This window comes from Rhinoderma darwinii, unplaced genomic scaffold, assembly GCF_050947455.1.
Source record: "Rhinoderma darwinii isolate aRhiDar2 unplaced genomic scaffold, aRhiDar2.hap1 Scaffold_930, whole genome shotgun sequence".
Lineage (NCBI taxonomy): Eukaryota > Metazoa > Chordata > Amphibia > Anura > Rhinodermatidae > Rhinoderma > Rhinoderma darwinii.
In genome coordinates, this window is record NW_027464504.1 from 26,316 (window position 1) to 46,563 (window position 20,248).

The following is a 20,248-nucleotide window of genomic DNA, read 5'->3' on the forward strand; positions in this document are numbered from 1 at the left end:
TATACAGTATATATACTCCATCACACACTGTACAGATAGCAGTAATGTCAGTAATAGATATAATCACATACATTATATATTATATACAGTATATATACTCCACCACACACTGTACAGATAGCAGTAATGTCAGTAATAGATATAATCACATGCATTATATATTATATACAGTATATATACTCCACCACACACTGTACAGATAGCAGTAATGTCAGTAATAGATATAATCACATGCATTATACACTATATACAGTATATATACTCCACCACACACTGTACAGATAGTAGTAATGTCAGTAATAGATATAATCACACACATTATATATTATATACAGTATATATACTCCACCACACACTGTACAGATAGCAGTAATGTCAGTAATAGATATAATCACACACATTATATATTATATACAGTATATATACTCCACCACACACTGTACAGATAGCAGTAATGTCAGTAATAGATATAATCACATACATTATATATTATATACAGTATATATACTCCACCACACACTGTACAGATAGCAGTAATGTCAGTAATAGATACATACATTATATATTATATACAGTGTAGTGATATATATGTGATCAGGGACTGTTCATTATCTGTATATTTCTGATGTAGTGTATGAGGAGTTCAGGACGGAACGTTGTGTATGGGTTTAAGGACGGGAGGAATGTTATTCAGGGGCACAGGGGGATCCGTATTCCGCCATTTTGTTGTAGTCCTGATATTTTGTATCCGCGCTCTAGGTTCGTGGCTGTGACGATATTGCGTACGTATTAATTATGCGACGTTTTTCCCACCAATCACTGCATCCTTCTCTCAACCAATCACCGTGCCCCGCGACAGCTGTGAAGATGGCGGATCCCTGGTGGTGACACAGATCTGGTGAGAGGGGACAAGTTCTGGGAGGTGCGAGAGCAGGACGGGGTGATTGCAGCAGTGTCGGGAGAGAGCATGGTGGTCAGTGAGTGTACAGTGCGGGGTGGAGGAGCGGAGACAAGTGGTGTGACATCACTGCTGCTCCAACTATATAGGTGTGGGGGAGGGGCGACATCTGTCATTATACTGTACCGGGGTGACGTCACTGCTGCTTATGTGTACTGCAAAACTGACGTCATCACTATATATATTATTATAGTCCTTATAATTCTCATCATCATCCTAATAATCACTATCCTCATCAGCCTCCTACTCCTCATCATCGTTATCACTATCCTCATCAGCCTCCTCTTCGAAGGAGATAGTGTTTGCAGAGGTGTGTGGAGATTACTATAGAGATGTGTAGAGGAGAGGCAGGGGAGAAGTCCTGGAGGTGAGAGTATGAGGAGGAGATAAGGAGGTTGTGTGTAGAGGAGAGGCAGGGGAGAAGTCCTGGAGGTCAGAGTATGAGGAGGAGATAAGGAGGTTGTGTGTAGAGGAGAGGCAGAGGAGAAGTCCTGGAGGTGAGAGTATGAGGAGGAGATAAGGAGGTTGTGTGTAGAGGAGAGGCAGGGGAGAAGTCCTGGAGGTGAGAGTATGAGGAGGAGATAAGGAGGTTGTGTGTAGAGGAGAGACAGGGGAGAAGTCCTGGAGGTGAGAGTATGAGGAGGAGATAAGGAGGTTGTGTGTAGAGGAGAGGCAGGGGAGAAGTCCTGGAGGTGAGAGTATGAGGAGGAGATAAGGAGGTTGTGTGTAGAGGAGAGGCAGGGGAGAAGTCCTGGAGGTGAGAGTATGAGGAGGAGATAAGGAGGTTGTGTGTAGAGGAGAGGCAGGGGAGAAGTCCTGGAGGTGAGAGTATGAGGAGGAGATAAGGAGGTTGTGTGTAGAGGAGAGGCAGAGGAGAAGTCCTGGAGGTGAGAGTATGAGGAGGAGATAAGGAGGTTGTGTGTAGAGGAGAGGCAGGGGAGAAGTCCTGGAGGTGAGAGTATGAGGAGGAGATAAGGAGGTTGTGTGTAGAGGAGAGGCAGGGGAGAAGTCCTGGAGGTGAGAGTATGAGGAGGAGATAAGGAGGTTGTGTGTAGAGGAGAGGCAGGGGAGAAGTCCTGGAGATGAGAGTATGAGGAGGAGATAAGGAGGTTGTGTGTAGAGGAGAGACAGGGGAGAAGTCCTGGAGGTGAGAGTATGAGGAGGAGATAAGGAGGTTGTGTGTAGAGGAGAGGCAGGGGAGAAGTCCTGGAGGTGAGAGTATGAGGAGGAGATAAGGAGGTTGTGTGTAGAGGAGAGGCAGGGGAGAAGTCCTGGAGGTGAGAGTATGAGGAGGAGATAAGGAGGTTGTGTGTAGAGGAGAGGCAGGGGAGAAGTCCTGGAGGTGAGAGTATGAGGAGGAGATAAGAAGGTTGTGTGTAGAGGAGAGGCAGGGGAGAAGTCCTGGAGGTGAGAGTATGAGGAGGAGATAAGGAGGTTTTGTGTAGAGGAGAGGCAGGGGAGAAGTCCTGGAGGTGAGAGTATGAGGAGGAGATAAGGAGGTTGTGTGTAGAGGAGAGGCAGGGGAGAAGTCCTGGAGGTGAGAGTATGAGGAGGAGATAAGGAGGTTGTGTGTAGAGGAGAGGCAGGGGAGAAGTCCTGGAGGTGAGAGTATGAGGAGGAGATAAGGAGGTTGTGTGTAGAGGAGAGGCAGAGGAGAAGTCCTGGAGGTGAGAGTATGAGGAGGAGATAAGGAGGTTGTGTGTAGAGGAGAGGCAGGGGAGAAGTCCTGGAGGTGAGAGTATGAGGAGGAGATAAGGAGGTTGTGTGTAGAGGAGAGGCAGGGGAGAAGTCCTGGAGATGAGAGTATGAGGAGGAGATAAGGAGGTTGTGTGTAGAGGAGAGACAGGGGAGAAGTCCTGGAGGTGAGAGTATGAGGAGGAGATAAGGAGGTTGTGTGTAGAGGAGAGGCAGGGGAGAAGTCCTGGAGGGGAGAGTATGAGGAGGAGATAAGAAGGTTGTGTGTAGAGGAGAGGCAGGGGAGAAGTCCTGGAGGTGAGAGTATGAGGAGGAGATAAGGAGGTTGTGTGTAGAGGATAGGCAGGGGAGAAGTCCGGGAGGTGATAGTATGAGGAGGAGATAAGGAGGTTGTGTGTAGAGGAGAGGCAGGGGAGAAGTCCTGGAGGGGAGAGTATGAGGAGGAGATAAGAAGGTTGTGTGTAGAGGATAGGCAGGGGAGAAGTCCTGGAGGTGAGAGTATGAGGAGGAGATAAGGAGGTTTTGTGTAGAGGAGAGGCAGGGGAGAAGTCCTGGAGGTGAGAGTATGAGGAGGAGATAAGGAGGTTGTGTGTAGAGGAGAGGCAGGGCACAGGTCCTGGAGGTGAGAGTATGAGGAGGAGATAAGGAGGTTGTGTGTAGAGGAGAGGCAGGGGAGAAGTCCTGGAGGTGAGAGTATGAGGAGGAGATAAGGAGGTTGTGTGTAGAGGAGAGGCAGGGGAGAAGTCCTGGAGGTGAGAGTATGAGGAGGAGATAAGAAGGTTGTGTGTAGAGGAGAGGCAGGGGAGAAGTCCTGGAGGTGAGAGTATGAGGAGGAGATAAGGAGGTTTTGTGTAGAGGAGAGGCAGGGGAGAAGTCCTGGAGGTGAGAGTATGAGGAGGAGATAAGAAGGTTGTGTGTAGAGGAGAGGCAGGGGAGAAGTCCTGGAGGTGAGAGTATGAGGAGGAGATAAGAAGGTTGTGTGTAGAGGAGAGGCAGGGGAGAAGTCCTGGAGGTGAGAGTATGAGGAGGAGATAAGGAGGTTGTGTGTAGAGGAGAGGCAGGGGAGAAGTCCTGGAGGTGAGAGTATGAGGAGGAGATAAGGAGGTTGTGTGTAGAGGAGAGGCAGGGGAGAAGTCCTGGAGGTGAGAGTATGAGGAGGAGATAAGAAGGTTGTGTGTAGAGGAGAGGCAGGGGAGAAGTCCTGGAGGTCAGAGTATGAGGAGGAGATAAGAAGGTTGTGTGTAGAGGAGAGGCAGGGGAGAAGTCCTGGAGGTGAGAGTATGAGGAGGAGATAAGGAGGTTGTGTGTAGAGGAGAGGCAGGGGAGAAGTCCTGGAGGTGAGAGTATGAGGAGGAGATAAGGAGGTTGTGTGTAGAGGAGAGGCAGGGGAGAAGTCCTGGAGGTGAGAGTATGAGGAGGAGATAAGGAGGTTGTGTGTAGAGGAGAGGCAGGGGAGAAGTCCTGGAGGTGAGAGTATGAGGAGGAGATAAGGAGGTTGTGTGTAGAGGAGAGGCAGGGGAGAAGTCCTGGAGGTGAGAGTATGAGGAGGAGATAAGGAGGTTGTGTGTAGAGGAGAGGCAGGGGAGAAGTCCTGGAGGTGAGAGTATGAGGAGGAGATAAGAAGGTTGTGTGTAGAGGAGAGGCAGGGGAGAAGTCCTGGAGGTCAGAGTATGAGGAGGAGATAAGAAGGTTGTGTGTAGAGGAGAGGCAGGGGAGAAGTCCTGGAGGTGAGAGTATGAGGAGGAGATAAGGAGGTTGTGTGTAGAGGAGAGGCAGGGGAGAAGTCCTGGAGGTGAGAGTATGAGGAGGAGATAAGAAGGTTGTGTGTAGAGGAGAGGCAGGGGAGAAGTCCTGGAGGTGAGAGTATGAGGAGGAGATAAGAAGGTTGTGTGTAGAGGAGAGGCAGGGGAGAAGTCCTGGAGGTGAGAGTATGAGGAGGAGATAAGAAGGTTGTGTGTAGAGGAGAGGCAGAGGAGAAGTCCTGGAGGTGAGAGTATGAGGAGGAGATAAGGAGGTTGTGTGTAGAGGAGAGGCAGGGGAGAAGTCCTGGAGGTGAGAGTATGAGGAGGAGATAAGGAGGTTGTGTGTAGAGGAGAGGCAGGGGAGAAGTCCTGGAGGTGAGAGTATGAGGAGGAGATAAGAAGGTTGTGTGTAGAGGAGAGGCAGGGGAGAAGTCCTGGAGGTCAGAGTATGAGGAGGAGATAAGAAGGTTGTGTGTAGAGGAGAGGCAGGGGAGAAGTCCTGGAGGTGAGAGTATGAGGAGGAGATAAGGAGGTTGTGTGTAGAGGAGAGGCAGGGGAGAAGTCCTGGAGGTGAGAGTATGAGGAGGAGATAAGGAGGTTGTGTGTAGAGGAGAGGCAGGGGAGAAGTCCTGGAGGTGAGAGTATGAGGAGGAGATAAGGAGGTTGTGTGTAGAGGAGAGGCAGGGGAGAAGTCCTGGAGGTGAGAGTATGAGGAGGAGATAAGAAGGTTGTGTGTAGCGGAGAGGCAGGGGAGAAGTCCTGGAGGTGAGAGTATGAGGAGGAGATAAGGAGGTTGTGTGTAGAGGAGAGGCAGGGGAGAAGTCCTGGAGGTGAGAGTATGAGGAGGAGATAAGGAGGTTGTGTGTAGAGGAGAGGCAGGGGAGAAGTCCTGGAGGTGAGAGTATGAGGAGGAGATAAGGAGGTTGTGTGTAGAGGAGAGGCAGGGGAGAAGTCCTGGAGGTGAGAGTATGAGGAGGAGATAAGGAGGTTGTGTGTAGAGGAGAGGCAGGGGAGAAGTCCTGGAGGTGAGAGTATGAGGAGGAGATAAGAAGGTTGTGTGTAGAGGAGAGGCAGGGGAGAAGTCCTGGAGGTGAGAGTATGAGGAGGAGATAAGAAGGTTGTGTGTAGAGGAGAGGCAGGGGAGAAGTCCTGGAGGTGAGAGTATGAGGAGGAGATAAGGAGGTTGTGTGTAGAGGAGAGGCAGGGGAGAAGTCCTGGAGGTGAGAGTATGAGGAGGAGATAAGGAGGTTGTGTGTAGAGGAGAGGCAGGGGAGAAGTCCTGGAGGTGAGAGTATGAGGAGGAGATAAGGAGGTTGTGTGTAGAGGAGAGGCAGGGGAGAAGTCCTGGAGGTGAGAGTATGAGGAGGAGATAAGGTTGTGTGTAGAGGAGAGGCAGGGGAGAAGTCCTGGAGGTGAGAGTATGAGGAGGAGATAAGGTTGTGTGTAGAGGAGAGGCAGGGGAGAAGTCCTGGAGGTGAGAGTTTGAGGAGGAGATAAGAAGGTTGTGTGTAGAGGAGAGGCAGGGCACAGGTCCTGGAGGTGAGAGTATGAGGAGGAGATAAGAAGGTTGTGTGTAGAGGAGATGCAGGGGAGAAGTCCTGGAGGTGAGAGTATGAGGAGGAGATAAGAAGGTTGTGTGTAGAGGAGAGGCAGGGGAGAAGTCCTGGAGGTGAGAGTATGAGGAGGAGATAAGGAGGTTTTGTGTAGAGGAGAGGCAGGGGAGAAGTCCTGGAGGTGAGAGTATGAGGAGGAGATAAGAAGGTTTTGTGTAGAGGAGAGGCAGGGGAGAAGTCCTGGAGGTGAGAGTATGAGGAGGAGATAAGGAGGTTTTGTGTAGAGGAGAGGCAGGGGAGAAGTCCTGGAGGTGAGAGTATGAGGAGGAGATAAGAAGGTTGTGTGTAGAGGAGAGGCAGGGGAGAAGTCCTGGAGGTGAGAGTATGAGGAGGAGATAAGGAGGTTGTGTGTAGCGGAGAGGCAGGGGAGAAGTCCTGGAGGTGAGAGTATGAGGAGGAGATAAGAAGGTTTTGTATAGAGGAGAGGCAGGGGAGAAGTCCTGGAGGTGAGAGTATGAGGAGGAGATAAGAAGGTTGTGTGTAGCGGAGAGGCAGGGGACTAGTCCTGGAGGTCAGAGTATGAGGAGGAGATAAGAAGGTTGTGTGTAGAGGAGAGGCAGGGGAGAAGTCCTGGAGGTGAGAGTATGAGGAGGAGATAAGAAGGTTTTGTGTAGAGGAGAGGCAGGGGAGAAGTCCTGGAGGTGAGAGTATGAGGAGGAGATAAGGAGGTTTTGTGTAGAGGAGAGGCAGGGGAGAAGTCCTGGAGGTGAGAGTATGAGGAGGAGATAAGGAGGTTTTGTGTAGAGGAGAGGCAGGGGAGAAGTCCTGGAGGTGAGAGTATGAGGAGGAGATAAGGAGGTTGTGTGTAGAGGAGAGGCAGGGGAGAAGTCCTGGAGGTGAGAGTATGAGGAGGAGATAAGAAGGTTGTGTGTAGAGGAGAGGCAGGGGAGAAGTCCTGGAGGTGAGAGTATGAGGAGGAGATAAGGAGGTTGTGTGTAGAGGAGAGGCAGGGGAGAAGTCCTGGAGGTGAGAGTATGAGGAGGAGATAAGGAGGTTTTGTGTAGAGGAGAGGCAGGGGAGAAGTCCTGGAGGTGAGAGTATGAGGAGGAGATAAGGAGGTTGTGTGTAGCGGAGAGGCAGGGGAGAAGTCCTGGAGGTGAGAGTATGAGGAGGAGATAAGAAGGTTTTGTGTAGAGGAGAGGCAGGGGAGAAGTCCTGGAGGTGAGAGTATGAGGAGGAGATAAGAAGGTTGTGTGTAGAGGAGAGGCAGGGGAGAAGTCCTGGAGGTGAGAGTATGAGGAGGAGATAAGGAGGTTGTGTGTAGAGGAGAGGCAGGGGAGAAGTCCTGGAGGTGAGAGTATGAGGAGGACATAAGGAGGTTGTGTGTAGAGGAAAGGCAGGGGAGAAGTCCTGGAGGTGAGAGTATGAGGAGGAGATAAGAAGGTTGTGTGTAGAGGAGAGGCAGGGGAGAAGTCCTGGAGGTGAGAGTATGAGGAGGAGATAAGAAGGTTTTGTGTAGAGGAGAGGCAGGGGAGAAGTCCTGGAGGTGAGAGTATGAGGAGGAGATAAGAAGGTTGTGTGTAGTGTTGAGGCAGTGGAGAAGTCCTGGAGGTGAGAGTATGAGGAGGAGATAAGGAGGTTGTGTGTAGAGGAGAGGCAGGGGAGAAGTCCTGGAGGTGAGAGTATGAGGAGGAGATAAGAAGGTTTTGTGTAGAGGAGAGGCAGGGGAGAAGTCCTGGAGGTGAGAGTATGAGGAGGAGATAAGGAGGTTGTGTGTAGAGGAGAGGCAGGGCACAGGTCCTGGAGGTGAGAGTATGAGGAGGAGATAAGGAGGTTGTCTGTAGAGGAGAAGCAGGGGAGAAGTCCTGGAGGTGAGAGTATGAGGAGGAGATAAGAAGGTTGTGTGTAGAGGAGAGGCAGGGGAGAAGTCCTGGAGGTGAGAGTATGAGGAGGATATAAGGAGGTTGTGTGTAGAGGAGAGGCAGGGGAGAAGTCCTGGAGGTGAGAGTATGAGGAGGAGATAAGGAGGTTTTGTGTAGAGGAGAGGCAGGGGAGAAGTCCTGGAGGTGAGAGTATGAGGAGGAGATAAGAAGGTTGTGTGTAGAGGAGAGGCAGGGCACAGGTCCTGGAGATGAGAGTATGAGGAGGAGATAAGGAGGTTGTGTGTAGAGGAGAGACAGGGGAGAAGTCCGGGAGGTGATAGTATGAGGAGGAGATAAGGAGGTTGTGTGTAGAGGAGAGACAGGGGAGAAGTCCTGGAGGTGAGAGTATGAGGAGGAGATAAGGAGGTTGTGTGTAGAGGAGAGACAGGGGAGAAGTCCGGGAGGTGATAGTATGAGGAGGAGATAAGGAGGTTGTGTGTAGAGGAGAGACAGGGGAGAAGTCCGGGAGGTGAGAGTATGAGGAGGAGATAAGGAGGTTGTGTGTAGAGGAGAGGCAGGGGAGAAGTCCTGGAGGTGAGAGTATGAGGAGGAGATAAGGAGGTTGTGTGTAGAGGAGAGACAGGGGAGAAGTCCGGGAGGTGATAGTATGAGGAGGAGATAAGGAGGTTGTGTGTAGAGGAGAGACAGGGGACAAGTCCTGGAGGTGAGAGTATGAGGAGGTGATAAGAAGGTTGTGTGTAGTGTTGAGGCAGTGGAGAAGTCATGGAGGTGAGAGTGTGAGGAGGAGATAAGAAGATTGTGTGTAGCGGAGAGGCAGGGGAGAAGTCCTGGAGGGGAGAGTATGAGGAGGAGATAAGAAGGTTGTGTGTAGCGGAGAGGCAGGGGAGAAGTCCTGGAGGTGAGAGTATGAGGAGGAGATAAGAAGGTTGTGTTTAGCGGAGAGGCAGGGGAGAAGTCCTGGAGGTGAGAGTATGAGGAGGAGATAAGGAGGTTGTGTGTAGAGGAGAAGCAGGGGAGAAGTCCTGGAGGTGAGAGTATGAGGAGGAGATAAGAAGATTGTGTGTAGCGGAGAGGCAGGGGAGAAGTCCTGGAGGTGAGAGTATGAGGAGGAGATAAGGAGGTTGTGTGTAGAGGAGAGGCAGGGGAGAAGTCCTGGAGGTGAGAGTATGAGGAGGAGATAAGGAGGTTGTGTGTAGAGGAGAGGCAGGGGAGAAGTCCTGGAGGTGAGAGTATGAGGAGGAGATAAGGAGGTTGTGTGTAGAGGAGAGGCAGGGGAGAAGTCCTGGAGGTGAGAGTATGAGGAGGAGATAAGAAGGTTGTGTGTAGAGGAGAGGCAGGGGAGAAGTCCTGGAGGTGAGAGTATGAGGAGGAGATAAGAAGGTTGTGTGTAGAGGAGAGGCAGGGGAGAAGTCCTGGAGGTGAGTGTCTGCGTTGCCAACCTTCACTTTAGTAATTTCTGGACGACTGAGTTAAAAATCACGGACAGACCATAATTTGGACGGACACATAATCGTTGCCTGTGCAGGGTGCTAGGAGTGACTGACCAATCACTGCTCCGCTCGTAGCTTTCCCACGCTAACTCAGGTGATGTTTTTTCTAATTAGAGTCGTTTACTTTCCCTTTTTTTTTATCCAACCGGCCCAGAATTTGGGAATGGGAAGGGGAAAAAAACAGAGAGATATCGTAGATTCAAAAACAGGTGGCACAAGCTAAGTTGTTTTTGGTAATACACTCACCTTCTGTGGTATTGCAAGAAAGTCGGCACAACACGATCATCTAGCTTGTGGAGACCTTCAGCTCCATACATGGGCAGTCTGCTGGCCTTCGGAGTGGGCATCGGCGGCTGAAAAATCAGCGGGATCTGATGTGGGAAAACCGTGCAAAGAAACTTGAAAAAGGATCACTTTTTGCTGAAGGCACTCCTGCACAAGCGTTGAAAATCGTCCGCGTCCCAAATCACGGAACGGCCTCTCAGTGAATGAAGTATAAAACCGCTTTATTGTTTAAATAAGACGTGTAATTAAAGAGGCTCTGTCACCAAATTATCAAATCCCTATCTCCTATTGCATGTGATCGGCGCTGCAATGTAGATAACCGTAACGTTTTTTGTTTTTTTTAAAAAACGATCATTTTTGAAGTTATAAGCAATTTTATATTTATGTAAATGAGGCTTTTTAATGGACAACTGGGCGTGTATTGTGTTTTTAGCAACTGAGCGTGTTTACTACTTTCACTGCACAATCACACTGTGCTGTGGATCATGCTGGGCTGGAACAATGAGAAGTGTAGAACACTGATTGGTCACTGATTGGTCACTGATTGGTCAGCCTCATACACTTCTCTGTACAACACCCAGTTGGTAAAAAGTAAAAACACGCCCAGTTGTCCATTGAGAAACTCATTAGCATAAATCTAAACTACCTCATAACTTGCTCAAAAATGATCGTTTTTCAAAATAAAAACCGCTGCTGTTCTCTACATTACAGCGCCAATCACATTATGTAGGAGATAGGGCACTTATAATCTGGTGACAGCCTCTTTATTACTAGGACCACTGTTATCTACATTACAGCGCCAATCACATTATGTAGGAGATAGGGCACTTATAATCTGGTGACAGCCTCTTTATTACTAGGACCACTGTTATCTACATTACAGCGCCAATCACATTATGTAGGAGATAGGGCACTTATAATCTGGTGACAGCCTCTTTATTACTAGGACCACTGTTATCTACATTACAGCGCCAATCACATTATGTAGGAGATAGGGCACTTATAATCTGGTGACAGCCTCTTTATTACTAGGACCACTGTTCTCTACATTACAGCGCCAATCACATTATGTAGGAGACAGGGCACTTATAATGTGGTGACAGCCTCTTTATTACTAGGACCACTGTTATCTACATTACAGCACAGATCACATTATGTAGGAGATAGGGCACGTATAATCTGGTGACAGCCTCTTTATTACTAGGACCACTGTTATCTACATTACAGCGCCAATCACATTATGTAGGAGACAGGGCACTTATAATCTGGTGACAGCCTCTTTATTACTAGGACCACTGTTATCTACATTACAGCGCCAATCACATTATGTAGGAGATAGGGCACTTATAATCTGGTGACAGCCTCTTTATTACTAGGACCACTGTTATCTACATTACAGCACTGATCACATTATGTAGGAGATAGGGCACTTATAATCTGGTGACAGCCTCTTTAAAACAACACATGTCTCTATAAATGGATCTGGAAGCTACGCGTTTCGACCTAGTCCTTAGATCTTCATCAGGCTTATCTGATGAAGACCTTAGTAGGTCAAAACGCATAGCTCTGCAGCATTTGGCTCAGACTTGTTCATTTCTCGCTTTTCCAGCATCCTCCACTCCTATACCCCCTCCTCTAAACAAACTCGGAATCCATATTGCCCCTGATGATGATAATGATCCCTCCGTGCTCAACACAATAAAAGTGCCCCAACACAGCCCCAGTTGAGCCCCCTGTAGATAGCCCCACGCAGCCTCCCCCTCCCCTCCGGTAGAGCGTGCCCCACGCAGCCTCCCCCTCCCCTCCGGTAGAGCGTGCCCCACGCAGCCTCCCCCTCCCCTCCGGTAGAGCGTGCCCCACGCAGCCTCCCCCTCCCCTCCGTTAGAGCGTGCCCCACGTAGCCTCCTTCTCCCCTCCGGTAGAGAGTGCGCCACGCAGCCTCCTTCTCCCCTCCGGTAGAGAGTGCCCCACGCAGCCTCCCCTCCCCCCGGTACAGAGTGCCCCACAGACCCCCTCCAGTAGAGAGTGCCACACAGTCTGGCCCTTGAAGTTAGTAGCACATTGGAGAGTGGTAGTTTACCGCTACCTCTCTCCACTCTGCCTGAAGTGACTCACATTTAGCAGCAGGTGACGCGGTGGCGGTCTGAGTAAGGTTAATGCCGACCCAGGAATGAACCGGTCCAGTCATCTGACCTGAGTCAGTCACTTGACCTCATGTCACTGACGTGATGTCTAACTAAATCCGGGACAGTTCTTTTTTCTGCCGGACACTAAATCGGCAGAAGAGAAACACCTGTTTTTGCAGACTGTTCGTAAATTTACGGATGGTTGGCAACCCTGGTGAGAGTATGAGGAGGAGATTGTGTGGAGGAGAGGTTGGGTTTGGGGTGGGGGGGTATGCGGAGATTAGTTTAGAGATATATGGAGGGCCAGGCAGTAGAGAAGACCTGGAGGTGAGGTTGTGTGAAGGAGAGGTTGGGTTTGGGGGAGGTCTGCGGAGATTAGTATAGAGATATATGGAGGTCTAGGCAGTAGAGAAGACCTGGAGGTGAGGGTATGAGGAGGTTGTGTGGAGGTGAGGTTGGGTTTGGGGGAGGTCTGCGTAGATTAGTATAGAGATATATGGAGGTCCAGGCAGTAGAGAAGACCTGGAGGTGAGGGTATGAGGAGGTAGTGTGGAGGGGAGGTTGGGTTTGGGGGGAGGTATGTGGAGATTAGTATAGAGATATATGGCGGTCCAGGCAGTAGAGAAGACCTGGAGGTGAGGGTATGAGGAGGTTGGGTTTGGGGGGAGGTCTGTGGAGATTAGTATACAGATATATGGAGGTCCAGGCAGTAGAGAAGACCTGGAGGTGAGGTTGTGTGGAGGAGAGGTTGGGTTTGGGGGGAGGTATGTGGAGATTAGTATAGCGATATATGGAAGTCCAGGCAGTAGAGAAGACCTGGAGGTGAGGGAATGAGGAGATTGTGTGGAGGGGAGGTTGGGTTTGGAGGGAGGTCTGCGGAGATTAGTATACAGATATATGGAGGTCCAGGCAGTAGAGAAGACCTGGAGGTGAGGTTGTGTGGAGGAGAGGTTGGGTTTGGGGGGAGGTATGTGGAGATTAGTATGGAGATATATGGAGGTCCAGGCAGTAGAGAAGACCTGGAGGTGAGGGTATGAGGAGGTTGTGTGGAGGGGAGGTTGGGTTTGGGGAGAGGTATGTGGAGATTAGTATAGAGATATATGGAGGTCCAGGCAGTAGAGAAGACCTGGAGGTGAGGGTATGCGGTTGCGTGGAGGGGAGGTTGGGTTTGGGGGGAGGTATGTGGAGATTAGTATAGAGATATATGGAGGTCCAGGCAGTAGAGAAGACCTGGAGGTGAGGGTATGAGGAGGTTGTGTGGAGTGGAAGGTGGCTTTGGGGGGAGGTATGTGGAGATTAGTTAGCGATATATGGAGGTCCAGGCAGTAGAGAAGACCTGGAGGTGAGGGAATGAGGAGACTGTGTGGAGGGGAGGTTGGGTTTGGGGGGAGGTATGTGGAGATTAGTATAGAGATATATGGAGGTCCAGGCAGTAGAGAAGACCTGGAGGTGAGGGTATGAGGAGGTTGTGTGGAGTGGAAGGTGGCTTTGGGGGGAGGTATGTGGAGATAAGTATAGCGATATATGGAGGTCCAGGCAGTAGAGAAGACCTGGAGGTGAGGGAATGGGGAGGTTGGGTTTGGGGGGAGGTATGTGGAGATTAGTATAGAGATATATGGAGGTCCAGGCAGTAGAGAAGACCTGGAGGTGAGGTTGTGTGGAGGGGAGGTTGGGTTTTGGGGGAGGTATGTGGAGATTAGTATAGAGATATATGGAGGTCCAGGCAGTAGAGAAGACCTGGAGGTGAGGGTATGAGGAGGTTGTGTGTTTATATTTATACTGGAGTTGGGGAAGGGGACTTCTGTCAACCATTAGCGTTCTTGTGAAGGAGATGACCACTTCTCCTGAGGAGGGTCCTGACGTTAGGGTGGCCACTGTCTAGTTCAGGGTTATGTTGTGATCTTTTGTAGGAGTTGGTAATACAGAAGAGTTTGGTTCTTTTTGGATTGGGATGATGTGAAGGGGTCACTGCGGAGGCTTCTCCATCAGAGCTCCACTGTCCTGGAGACGCTCTGTAATAGTTGATTATTTTTTTTTTGGTTGGGATGACCAGTGAGTCTGGAGCAGATGTTTCGGTGGTGGCCACTTCTAGCTCCAGAAGAGTCGGAGAATGACTATAGAGGCTTCTATGGGGATGTTGGCGTTTCGGCAGTGGTTATTGAGTGATGGGTGAATGTACATGGGATGTTCTCCTGAAGAGCAGAGTTACGAGGCCGGAGAGTGGCTGCTATCGGTGGCATGTCGCGGTCATCATGAGATAGGGCTCGGAGGGAGAGTAGAGGTCAGCGTTGAGCTCCTCCACCATGTTTATTTCCCGGGCATGGGATGTGACTGATCTGAAGACTGCCGTACTTTGGGCTGCCGGGGATAGTTTGTGGTGATTGTCATGTGACCAGTTCTGTTTCTCTGCAGGTTAGTGACGTGTGCCGCTGAGAGGGAACGTCCAATTCTCCGACCATCACAGACAATATGGAGGCGCCCGGGTTGGAGCAGATGCTGGAGAGCCGGCGGTGAGTGGGGGAGGTGATAACGTTGCTGAGTACAGGGGAGGGGGGTGCAATATGGGGGGATTAGTACACAATGATCCCAGCTGAGCTTCTGTGTTGGTGTCCTGCAGGTTCCCCTTGGATCTGCTGTCCCGCGGTCTGCTCCTCCTGTATGCTCCGCTGGGCCTCTGCCTCTTCTTACTGCGTCTCTTCATTGGCGCTCATGTGTTTCTAGTGAGCTGCGTCCTCCCCGACTGTCCAATAAGAAGGTGGGTGTCCTGTCAGCGTGAACCATGAGAGGGGGGTACATGAGATAGAACCCCCCCCCCCTCTACATGATGATGACATTGGGGGGGGGTGTGTATTACTATCATTGTCACCCCCCCTCCTTACATGATGATGATGATATTGGTGGTGGGGGGGTATATCACTATCATTGTCACCCCCCCCCTCCTTACATGATGATGACATTGGGGGGGGGTGTGTATTACTATCATTGTCACCCCCCTCCTTACATGATGATGATGATATTGGTGGTGGGGGGGTATATTACTATCATTGTCACCCCCCTCCTTACATGATGATGACATTGGGGGGGGGTATATTACTATCATTGTCACCCCCCTCCTTACATGATGATGATATTGGGGGGGGGGGGCTGTATTACATTGTCACCCCCCCTCCTTACATGATGATGACATTGGGGGGGTGTATTACTGGAGAGAACATTCCCCCTCCTTACATGATGCTGGATAGTGACCATGTTACTGTGGCGTCTGGCTGGGGGGCTCCTCCTTTGTGGCCCCCTCACATGCTGCGTTTTTGTTCTCTGGTGTCAGGTTCCTGGTGCGGGTCATGGCCTCGGTTCTCGGAGTCGTCATCTCTCAGTCTGGAGAACAGGATCCTGCAGTGAAGATTTACGTTTCTAATCACATGACCTGCATCGACCACAACGTGCTAAGTCTCCTCACTGTCTGCAGCACTGTAAGTCACATGACCTTAGCACTCCGGGGGTTAAAGTAGCGCTACTGACCACCTTGTATTTCTCAGCCATCTGTGTCCTGTCCTCCTGGATTTCTGTGCTGGGCTCGGGGATTTTTTGAGCTTGGGGCTCCTGGGAGCCGAACTCAACTACAGGAGTGTCTGAAGCATTATCTGTCTCAGCCGGGGAGTCCTCCGCTATTACTGTTCCCAGAGGAGGAGACCACCAATGGCAAAGTCGGTCTACTACACTTCAGGTACCAGGATCCGTTACTGGATGAGAACGCAGCATAGGGATCAGATACTGGATGAGAACGCAGCATAGGGATCAGTTACTGGATGAGAACGCAGCATAGGGATCAGTTACTGGATGAGAACACAGCATAGGGATCAGTTACTGGATGAGAACGCAGCATAGGGATCAGTTACTGGATGAGAACGCAGCATAGGGATCAGTTACTGGATGAGAACGCAGCATAGGGATCAGTTACTGGATGAGAACGCAGCATAGGGATCAGATACTGGATGAGAACACAGCATAGGGATCAGTTACTGGATGAGAACGCAGCATAGGGATCAGATACTGGATGAGAACACAGCATAGGGATCAGTTACTGGATGAGAACACAGCATAGGGATCAGTTACTGGATGAGAACGCAGCATAGGGATCAGTTACTGGATGAGAACGCAGCATAGGGATCAGTTACTGGATGAGAACGCAGCATAGGGATCAGATACTGGATGAGTACGCAGCATAGGGATCAGTTACTGGATGAGAACGCAGCATAGGGATCAGTTACTGGATGAGAACGCAGCATAGGGATCAGTTACTGGATGAGAACGCAGCATAGGGATCAGTTACTGGATGAGAACGCAGCATAGGGATCAGTTACTGGATGAGAACGCAGCATAGGGATCAGTTACTGGATGAGAACGCAGCATAGGGATCAGTTACTGGATGAGAACGCAGCGTAGGGATCAGATACTGGATGAGAACACAGCATAGGGATCAGTTACTGGATGAGTACGCAGCATAGGGATCAGTTACTGGATGAGTAAGCAGCATAGGGATCAGTTACTGGATGAGAACGCAGCATAGGGATCAGTTACTAGATGAGAACGCATCATAGGGATCAGTTACTGGATGAGTACGCAGCATAGGGATCAGTTACTGGATGAGTACGCAGCATAGGGATCAGTTACTGGATGAGTACGCAGCATAGGGATCAGTTACTGGATGAGTACGCAGCATAGGGATCAGTTACTGGATGAGTACGCAGCATAGGGATCAGTTACTGGATGAGTACGCAGCATAGGGATCAGTTACTGGATGAGTACGCAGCATAGGGATCCGTTACTGGATGAGTACGCAGCATAGGGATCCGTTACTGGATGAGTACGCAGCATAGGGATCAGTTACTGGATGAGTACGCAGCATAGGGATCAGATACTGGATGAGTACGCAGCATAGGGATCAGTTACTGGATGAGAATGCAGCATAGGGATCAGTTACTGGATGAGAATGCAGCATAGGGATCAGTTACTGGATGAGTACGCAGCATAGGGATCAGTTACTGGATGAGAACGCAGCATTGGGATCAGTTACTGGATGAGAACGCAGCATAGGGATCAGTTACTGGATGAGTACACAGCATAGGGATCAGTTACTGGATGAGAGCGCAGCATTGGGATCAGTTACTGGATGAGAACGCAGCATTGGGATCAGTTACTGGATGAGAACGCAGCATAGGGATCAGTTACTGGATGAGAACGCAGCATAGGGATCGGATATTGGATGAGAGCGCAGCATTGGGATCAGTTATTGGATGAGAACGCAGCATAGGGATCAGTTACTGGATGAGTACACAGCATAGGGATCAGTTACTGGATGAGAACGCAGCATAGGGATCAGTTACTGGATGAGAACGCAGCATAGGGATCGGTTACTGGATGAGAGCGCAGCATAGGGATCGGTTACTGGATGAGAACGCAGCATAGGGATCGGATACTGGATGAGAACGCAGCATAGGGATCGGATACTGGATGAGAACGCAGCATAGGGATCGGATATTGGATGAGAACGCAGCATAGGGATCGGTTACTGGATGAGAACGCAGCATAGGGATCGGTTACTGGATGAGAACGCAGCATAGGGATTCGTTACTGGATGAGAACGCAGCATAGGGATCAGTTACTGGATGAGAACGCAGCATAGGGATCAGTTACTGGATGAGAACGCAGCATAGGGATCAGTTACTGGATGAGAACGCAGCATAGGGATCAGTTACTGGATGAGAACGCAGCATAGGGATCAGTTACTGGATGAGAACGCAGCATAGGGATCAGTTACTGGATGAGAACGCAGCATAGGGATCAGTTACTGGATGAGAACGCAGCATAGGGATCAGATACTGGATGAGAACACAGCATAGGGATCAGTTACTGGATGAGAACGCAGCGTAGGGATCAGTTACTGGATGAGTACACAGCGTAGGGATCAGATACTGGATGAGAAAGCAGCATGGGGATCAGTTACTGGATGAGAACGCAGCATAGGGCTCAGTTACTGGATGAGTACACAGCATAGGGATCAGTTACTGGATGAGAACGCAGCATAGGGATCAGTTACTGGATGTTTACGCAGCATAGGGATCAGTTACTGGATGTTTACGCAGCATAGGGATCAGTTACTGGATGAGAACGCAGCATAGGGATCAGTTACTGGATGAGAACGCAGCATAGGGATCAGTTACTGGATGAGAACGCAGCATAGGGATCAGTTACTGGATGAGAACGCAGCATAGGGATCAGTTACTGGATGAGAACGCAGCATAGTGATCAGTTACTGGATGAGAACGCAGCATAGGGATCAGTTACTGGATGAGAACGCAGCATAGGGATCAGTTACTGGATGAGAAAGCAGCATAGGGATCAGTTACTGGATGAGTACGCAGCATAGGGATCAGTTACTGGATGAGAACGCAGCATAGGGATCAGTTACTGGATGAGAACGCAGCATAGGGATCAGATACTGGATGAGAACGCAGCATAGGGATCAGATATTGGATGAGAACGCAGCATAGGGATCAGTTACCGGATGAGTACACCACATGCGGATCAGGTACTGGATGTGTACAGTGTAGGGATCAGGTACTAGATGTGTATAGTGTAGGGATCCGGTGCTGGATGTGTACGGTGTAGGGATCAGGTACTGGATGTGTACAGTGTAGGGATCAGGTACTGGATGTGTACAGTGTAGGGATCAGGTGCTGGATGTGTACAGTGTAGGGATCAGGTGCTGGATGTGTACAGTGTAGGGATCAGGTGCTGGATGTGTACAGTGTAGGGATCAGGTGCTGGATGTGTACACAGCCTCTGATGTATTATTGTGGCGGGGGTGGGGTGACTCATGATATTGTTTTGTCTGTCAGTTCTTGGCCGTTCTCGCTGTCGGACTCTGTGCAGCCTCTGACCCTGAGTGTGAGCAGAGCCCTCGTCTCTGTGGTGAGTTCAGTATAAAGGGTCATTCAGCGTGTTCTAAAGCCGACATCCCCCTCTCTCGCCCACCTCCTCCCTCTCTCTCATCCTCTCTCGCCCACCTCCTCTCTCTCTCTCTCTCTCTCTCTCTCTCTCTCTCATCCTCTCTCGCCCACCTCCTCCCTCTCTCTCTCTCTCTCATCCTCTCTCGCCCACCTCCTCCCTCTCTCTCTCTCATCCTCTCTCGCCCACCTCCTCCCTCTCTCTCTCTCATCCTCTCTCACCCACATCCTCTCTCTCTCTCTCATCCTCTCACGCCCACCTCCTCCCTCTCTCGCCCTCCTCCTCCTCCCTCTCTCGCCCTCCTCCTCCCCCTCTCTCGCCCTCCTCCTCCCCCTCTCTCGCCCTCCTCCTCCCCCTCTCTCGCCCTCCTCCTCCCCCTCTCTCGCCCTCCTCCTCCCCCTCTCTCGCCCTCCTCCCCCTCTCTCGCCCTCCTCCCCCTCTCTCGCCCTCCTCCCCCTCTCTCGCCATCCTCCTCCCCCTCTCTCGCCCTCCTCCTCCCCCTCTCTCGCCCTCCTCCTCCCCCTCTCTCGCCCTTCTCCTCCCCCTCTCTCGCCCTCTCTCGCCCTCCTCCTCCCCCTCTCTCGCCCTCCTCCCCCCTCTCTCGCCCTCCTCCCCCCCCCTCTCTCGCCCTCCTCCCCCCCCCCTCTCTCGCCCTCCTCCCCCCCCTCTCTCGCCCTCCTCCCCCCCCTCTCTCGCCCTCCTCCCCCCCCTCTCTCGCCCTCCCCCCCCCCCTCTCTCGCCCTCCTCCCCCCCCTCTCTCGCCCTCCTCCCCCCCCTCTCTCGCCCTCCTCCCCCCCCTCTCTCGCCCTCCTCCCCCCCCTCTCTCGCCCTCCTCCCCCCCCTCTCTCGCCCTCCTCCCCCTCTCTCGCCCTCCTCCCCCTCTCTCGCCCTCCTCCCCCTCTCTCGCCCTCCTCCCCCTCTCTCGCCCTCCTCCCCCTCTCTCGCCCTCCTCCCCCTCTCTCGCCCTCCTCCCCCTCTCTCGCCCTCCTCCCCCTCTCTCGCCCTCCTCCCCCTCTCTCGCCCTCCTCCCCCTCTCTCGCCCTCCTCCCCCTCTCTCGCCCTCCTCCCCCTCTCTCGCCCTCCTCCCCCTCTCTCGCCCTCCTCCCCCTCTCTCGCCCTCCTCCCCCTCCAACCCCTCTCTCGCCCTCCTCCTCCCCCTCTCTCGCCCTCCTCCTCCCCCTCTCTCGCCCCCCTCCTCCCCCTCTCTCGCCCCCCTCCTCCCCCTCTCTCGCCCCCCTCCTCCCCCTCTCTCGCCCCCCTCCTCCCCCTCTCTAGCCCCCCTCCTCCCCCTCTCTCGCCCTCCTCCTCCCCCTCTCTCGCCCTCCTCCTCCCCCTCTCTCGCCCTCCTCCTCCCCCTCTCTCGCCCTCCTCCTCCCCCTCTCTCGCCCTCCTCCTCCCCCTCTCTCGCCCTCCTCCTCCCCCTCTCTCGCCCTCCTCCTCCCCCTCTCTCGCCCCTCCTCCTCCCCCTCTCTCGCCCCTCCTCCTCCCCCTCTCTCGCCCCTCCTCCT

General features: G+C 51.7%; 1 protein-coding gene across 2 annotated transcripts in view; it reads left to right on the forward strand.

The window, feature by feature from the left end:
- The first annotated feature begins 800 nt into the window (after positions 1 to 800).
- Positions 801 to 20,248, forward strand: part of AUP1 (AUP1 lipid droplet regulating VLDL assembly factor) — a 47,353-nt gene continuing 27,905 nt past the window's right edge. The window contains exons 1-6 of one of the 2 annotated variants that reach the window (XM_075849508.1): positions 801 to 898; positions 14,145 to 14,242; positions 14,350 to 14,487; positions 15,058 to 15,202; positions 15,269 to 15,456; positions 18,632 to 18,704. In XM_075849508.1, coding sequence (XP_075705623.1) covers positions 14,202 to 14,242; positions 14,350 to 14,487; positions 15,058 to 15,202; positions 15,269 to 15,456; positions 18,632 to 18,704 — 585 coding nt within the window. In that variant the 5' untranslated portion in view covers positions 801 to 898; positions 14,145 to 14,201. Of the gene's footprint in view, positions 899 to 952; positions 974 to 14,144; positions 14,243 to 14,349; positions 14,488 to 15,057; positions 15,203 to 15,268; positions 15,457 to 18,631; positions 18,705 to 20,248 lie in introns of those variants that run through there. The other variant, XM_075849509.1, reaches the window with a different exon arrangement.